Genomic DNA, 6662 nt, shown 5'->3' on the forward strand with positions numbered 1-6662 from the left:
CCAGCGTGGCTCGCTGGGGGCAGGGGGATTTCGGGTTGGTATTTTGGGGGAGTTTTCCCTTTTTTTTGCGTGTGTGCTTTTTAATTTTTGGCTTTCTGGGGTTTTTTTGTATGTTTTTTGTGGGTTTTTTTTGGGGGGGTGATTTTTTGCCTTTTTTTTTATTTGTTTGTTTGGGGTCGGTTTTACTTGTTGTTTGTTGTTTTTTGGGGGGTTGTGGTGTGGTTTTTTTTTTCCTAGTTTCTAACACTTTCGAAGGCAAAACGGATTTAGGGTCCCTTTCCCACTCCCCGCCCGGCAGGAGCTGCCCTCGTTCCCCCTTGCCCCTCGGGTGATCCCCGCACACACGTGGAGGCAGAACTGACTGCTCTGCTCGCTTTTGGGGTGTTTTTTTTTGAGGTTCGGTGAGGGTTTTTTCACACCTTTCGCAGCCTGGAGAAGCCCAGCAGGATTTAGGGCTCCTCATACGGGGCGGTTGGGCCGGGGACCCTCGGCTCCCCAAAGCCCCTCGGCTCAGTTGCTCGGTGGTTTCTCCCCCAGGTGCGAAGCCGGGCGAGGAACCGGCTGGAGATTCTCCCAAGGCTGAAAACGAGTCCCAGCCCCTCCACGGCTCCGGCATCTGTAAATGGTTCAACGTCCGCATGGGCTTCGGTTTCCTCTCCATGACCGCCAAGGGCGGCGCGACCCTCGACTCGCCCGTCGATGTCTTCGTGCACCAGGTACGGGGCCCGATCCCGCGTGGGGTCCCCGGGAGGGGGGGGGGAGCATCCCCTGGCACCCCCCAGGGTGGATGCGAAGCGGGATGGAGACGCTTAAACCTTCTCCGAGCGTGGTCACAGTTCCCCCGACGTCCCCGATGTCCCCGGGGCGATGCGGTGGCGAAGGGTGGGCAGAGCCGCTCGCCCCCCCCCCCCCCCCGCCCCGGGGCTCCTCTCCGGGGACCGGTGCTGTAAGATGAGCCCTCAGCGATTTAATTTTCCTCATCGTGGGTCCCCGGGGAGCCCCACGGAGCTGGATCCTGGGGAGCAGGTGCCCGCGGGGTTGAGCGGGATGTGCCGGAGCGGGGATGCTGCTCTCAGCCCACGAAGGAATTCGGGGGAATCGCTGATTTCCCCCCGGGTACGGGGTCCTGGGAGCCCTGAGCAGGGTAGGGATGCAGGATCGGGTTTTCCTCAACTGCTGCTCATCCCTGGGGGAGGGTTATCTCTGCCCCGGCCTCTCGTTTCAGCTGTGGATGGCACAAAGGCGTGCGGGGCCGTGTATGTGGCTCCTATGGATCCTGTAGGATAAGTGACAGGCTCGTGGCTGGATTCGATATAAAATCACCTTGCCGAGGGGGAAGCCCCACGCGTGTCGGTCATCCTGTGCCGAGGGAAGTCGTGGGTTTGGGTCTGCGGCTGCTTGAAACCCCCCCCCGGCTTGTGGGGGAGGATCTGCCGGGGGACCCCAATTAGGGGTTTGGAGATGGTGGCCAAATCGGGGCAGGGCGGGGCGGGACGTGGGGTTTGGCATCGGGCTGTGTGGGCAGGGGGCTGCGTGGGCAGGGGTCTGTGTGGGCAGCGTGACCCGCGTCCCCTCGCCCTGGGGACGGGCTGGGGGGACAAAGTGAGCGGGAGAGAAAGGGTCTCGGGTGTCTCTGGAGGGACCCAAGAGTGAGTTTTTGGGAACTGCCGGGAGCTGCTGCACGAGATTTGGCCTCGGGCAGCGCGGGGTGTGTGCGGTGCCCACGGACCGGCACCTTCCGGGGCTGCTGCTCTCCCTGTGGGCCCCGGCTCCCCCAAATCGGGGTCTGTCCCGTTGTCTGTTGGGGGTGCAGGTCTGAACTCCTGGGACTCTGGGGTCCCGGGGGTCTCTCACCCCCTGTTTCTGCAGGCAGGATCCCAGCAGGATCCTGGCGCGGGAATGACCAAAGGAGAAGCACATCCCTTCTCCAGCAGCGGTCTGGTGGAAGTGCCTTGGTAGGAGCTGCTGTCCCGGGTCAGAAACACAGCTGAGTTTGGAGATGAGGGCTCCAAATTAGCCAGGGAAAACCCAGATCCTGGTGCTCTGGAGAGAGAGCAAATGGGTCTTTGCATCTCAATGTAGCACAGCGGGACCCAGCGCCCGTGAGGGGAAACCTCCCGCCCTCCCTCCCTTCTCCTGGGGGTTTATTGCCCCCAGACAGTCTGGTTTCCTGATTGCTCTTGCTCACATTCCTGCAGGAAAAGAGAATTAGCCGGGATGGCTCTGCTGGGAGCATCCCACCACCCGGGAAGAGGTGCAGCCCCCCCGGTGTCCCCCATTTTGGGAAGCCATGGGGTCCCGTGTGCATGGGCATATGATGAATGCCGGGTAAAAGTGGGTTAATTTGGGGAGCAGAGGAGCAATGTGTGTGTGTGTGAGGGGGGTTCCCCTGCCGCAGTGAAGGGCAGGGGGCTGCTCCCCATGCTGAGCTTTGCACCACCAGAGGAGGGGTGGCTTGGGTTCTCCTTCGGGCAAGGCTTGCCCTCCTGCCCCGTTCACTGGTGGCCCAAAGTGGCTGTGGGGCTGATCCCGGGGGGCTCTCCCACCGTTGAGCATCCCACCTACCGGCTCAACCCCAGCCCCTTCCTCGGTGAGGGACCAAACTCACACTTCCACACCGGCCTCGCTGCTTTTTTTGGGTGGCCGACGAGGATCGGGTCCTTACACCGATGCTTTTCCCATCCCAGCATCCTGATGCTTCCCAAGGGCTGGTGGTGGCTCCACTCCCCGGGAGGGAGTCAGGCCTGGGAGGGCAAAAGCCACCACCGGCCGGGGAGGGAGGGGACAACACGCCGGGCTCAGGGTGTTGTGCCCAGCACCCACTGGACACCCCAAACCAACCCTTGGGGTTTAACACCCTAGATCCCCCGTCCCCCCCTCACCCCCAGTAACCCGCTCCCTCCCCTCTTCATTTACATACGTGAATGATGACCCACAGGAAGTAATTGTGGGAGAAAGAAGGGAATTGGCCTCTTTAGATCTATTAAATCACTTTATTACAGGAACCAGGTCTGAATGGCCCCGCTCTGCAGGGAGCGCGTCTCCATCTCCCTCTCCCTTTATCTGATCACAAAGAGATTAAAATCTCGGCAGGACAGGAGACTAACAGGGCTCCTCGGGGCTGCCTTTTCCTGGCTTTGTGAGCTAAAAATGAGGCATTTGGGTTCAAATGCCTCCCCTGGACACTGGAGATGGATTCATCTGGGGGCTGTGAGGAGATGGGGGGGGATGAAGCAGGGAGGAGAGAAGCAGGTCCTCCCTGGGAGGTGAAGGGCTGAGCAGCACCCGTGGAGGGGTGAGTGTTTAGGTGGCAGAAATCAAGCTGGTGTAGCTCCCAAAGCCCCGGTGGTCCTCTGGGGAAGTGGCTCCTGGGTTTGCTCCGTGGCTTACAGGACTTTGGGGCTGCCAGGGAAGGCAAACTGGGAAAGGGAGAGCAGCAAATCTGGGCAGCCCGTGGTCCCCGGCTCAGAGCCAAGGGCTGCAGCAGGAGGGGTGAGCACAGCCCAGCAGTGCTGGGGCTTGCAGCTCATCCCCAAAGCTGGCCCCACTAGCCCTGGCTCAGAGGGAAAGGGAAGGGGCTACCAGCCCTTGGGAACCCCTGCTCTGCTCCGTGTCTTCAAACCTTTCCCCAAGCCAACAGGTCTAAATCCTTGATGAAGGCAAAGTTAGTTGGGTGGGTTGTTTGTTGTTGTTGTTCCTTCTCATATTTTGGCAAGGAACTTCTGGGCAGTGCTGGTGGCACTTGGTGGCATTGCCTCGTGTGTCCTTGTGGGGCTGTAAGGCTGTGGTTGGACCTGCTGGGGCTGGGATGGGGCACTCCTGCCCTGCCAGAGCACCCGGGACAGTGTGGCCACGGGGGGGCTTCAGTCTGCCCACTGGCCCCTGTTGCTACCAGGAGCCTCATGGGGGTCAGGGCTGGAAGGGGGCTCGTCCCCTCTTGGCTGAGCTGGGGAGAGGGGCAGAGGGGGCTGGTGGGGCCATGGGTTTTGACTGAGCCAAGCTGGGCTGTCACCCACCTGCACCCACGTTGTCACCCTGTGCATGGCTGGGGACAGAGGCTCGAGCATGATGTGAGGGCTTTAACAAATATATATATATATATATATATATGACAAAAAGCACGTGTTTGGAGGCAGCTCCATCTCTGACCATGCAGGAGAGCAAGGGCAGGGGCACACGGGGGGGCTTCTGGCAAGAAGCAGGGTCCAGCCTTCCCGCGGGGTCCTCTGCTGCCTTTTCTGGGCTGCAGGGCAGGATCTGGAGGGGGATTTGTTCTGTGCAGAGCTGGGGGGGATCAGAGGGGAAGGGGGGACCCGCTCAGAGAGGTGCCTCGGGCTGCACTGCCCAGGGGGGCAGGGGACAGACCCAACAGCTCGGGTTTTTTTCCCCCACATTTCCACACCCATCGCTCCTGCCTCGGCTCTCTGGGAACAGGGTCGCCCCGCAGCAATGGGTGGGCACCCCGAGGCGCCGGCCTGGGCGGCTGTAGGACCTGGTTCTGTGTGTCCCCGGGGTGGAAACGCCAGGTCGGCATCCCTGCTTTTTTGAGGCGGGGGGAGGGAGAGGAGCAATTTCTTTGTGCCTTTTTTTTTGTTTTGTTTTGTTTGGGGTTTTTTGTGTGTGTGTGTTTGATTTTTAAATAACGGCTGGGATAAAATCCTGTGGCACGCCTTGTGCTCCAGGTCCTGATGGCAAATAGTGAAAGAGAGCGGCTTTATTCCACCCCTGAGACTCCCTCAAGACGCACACACACACACAAAAAAAAAGCCTCCTGTCTCTGTCTAAAGATTAACTGATGGCTGGAGGCACATCCCTTCCCCCAGCTCCCCCGCTCAGCCCCAGGGCGAGGGGCAGGGAGAAAAAAAAGCACCCTTAAATGGTATCCTAAGATAAAAAAGCCCAAATGAATGGGATTGCTCCTGATGGAGCCTGGGGAGGGCTGGGATGGAGCCGCTGGCTTGGAGAGCCCCTTGCCCTGCGCCTCCGGTTCCTCTTGTTTCCTTTTCCCTATTTCCTGGGTCCTAAGAAGTGGGATGAAGTTGAAATCACGGATGGACGATGCTGCTCCCGGCCGTGCCCCTGCTTTAGTATTAGAGTAGGAAATTAATATGCAGCAGCTAATCCTAATTAGCTGCCCCCTTGGATGAGTGGGGGGGGGGGGGTGGCCCCCTCCCTTTGAGGCAAAACACAATTGAAGGAGCCTAAGGTGTAGGAGTGGGGCAGGTAGCTAATGAATTAAACCCCTTGGTCGATATTGTTTCCCCCCCCCCCATAATTAGTATCTAGCACTTAATTTCGCTGGTTTAAAGTGGAAAGTGGCTTTAATTTTGTTTTAATTTTGGGGGAAAAAAATTGCTGGGGATGTTGCTTCAGAGGAGAGACTGGAAACCCCTTGTGCTCTCCCTGATGGGGTCACACAGGTATTACCCTCTTTATCCCTTTGCTGGTCCCTGGAACTGAGGCAGGACCCTCTTTCCCAAGCAGCTGGGTTGCAGGAAGGGGGGATTCTTGCTTGTGTTGCCCCCCAAAGTGGGGGGTCAGTCACAACACCATGGGGCTGCCTGGCACAAAACAAGGGGTTTGGGGGGACAGAGATGCTGTGGCTCTGGGGTACAGGAGTGTAGAGACAAATGGGGTGGTCTGAGCACCATGTGGGTGCAGGTTGAGCAGAGGAGACCGCAGTCCCTTTATCCTATGGGTGAAATTGGGGTGCAATGATGGGATGAGGTGACCCTTTGGGGGCTCAGCCATCCAAATGCCTGCTGCTGGGGGGGGAGGGTCCATCTTCCCTGTCCCCCACAGGCTGCTTCTCCTCCATGAAAGGTGGGAAACTGAGGCACAGGCACTGGCTGTAACTGTAAAATGCTCTGGACGTGGCTCGGCTGTACCCCTGGCACAGCTTGGCACTGTGTTCCCACAGCCAGTCCCAACCTGGTTTGTTTTCCAAGGGGTTTGAGTTGCAGCAGCTCCCGCGCTGGTCAGAGGGGCAGGGGCTGCTCCGCCCCGGGCCCCTGCGGACACAAAGATGGTTTGATTGAGTGGCCGGAGCTGACTGGGAATAAACGTCCCCTTGTGTCATGCTGGGGAGGCCACAGGGACAATGGTGACCCCGGGGCTGGCCAAGCCCCCTCCAGAGCCCAGTGGGGTGGGGGAGAACGGGAGCAGTGGCTGGATTTGGGGAGCAGTGGGTGGATTTGGGGTGCTCCACGGTATCACCCCTGTGATGAGGGATTTGATGGGTGGGAAGAAGAAGAAGGCAGCCCTGTGAGGGTGGGAGACACCCGGGGTGGAAGGGGTGGTGGGTGGGCAGTGCTTGGCTGCTCGGGTGCTGAGTCTTTGTCTGCCCTAACTAACTGTGGAGCTGCTGGGATGTGGGATGGCAGAGGTGCCCATGGTGTTTCCTGGTGATGGGGTGCAGGGGGGGCACAGGGAACTCTGCAGAAGTGGTGCTGAGTCTGCTGCTGCTCCTTGTCCTGCTGGTTAGCTCTGGACCCTAATGATAACAACCGAGCTTCTTGCTCTTCTTGAAACCGATTTTATGAGGACGATGGAAATGCTTTGTGATCCCAAGCCCAGAGGGAGCTCGGGGTCACCCTAAATCACCCCCCAAACCCCAAACCGACCCCACCCCAGCTCCACTGTGGTCCCCAGAACCCCAAAAC

At 59.2% G+C, this 6662-nt stretch overlaps 1 protein-coding gene across 1 annotated transcript in view; it reads left to right on the plus strand.

The window, feature by feature from the left end:
- LIN28A (lin-28 homolog A (C. elegans)) overlaps positions 1-6662 on the plus strand; it is a 19114-nt gene that overhangs the window by 7930 nt on the left and 4522 nt on the right. Inside the window, exon 2 of the mRNA XM_010003693.1 lies at positions 538-716. Coding sequence (XP_010001995.1) covers positions 538-716 — 179 coding nt within the window. The remainder of the gene's footprint in view (positions 1-537; positions 717-6662) is intronic.

Source organism: Chaetura pelagica, unplaced genomic scaffold (assembly GCF_000747805.2).
Source record: "Chaetura pelagica isolate M959 unplaced genomic scaffold, ChaPel_1.0 scaffold698, whole genome shotgun sequence".
NCBI classification, from domain to species: domain Eukaryota; kingdom Metazoa; phylum Chordata; class Aves; order Apodiformes; family Apodidae; genus Chaetura; species Chaetura pelagica.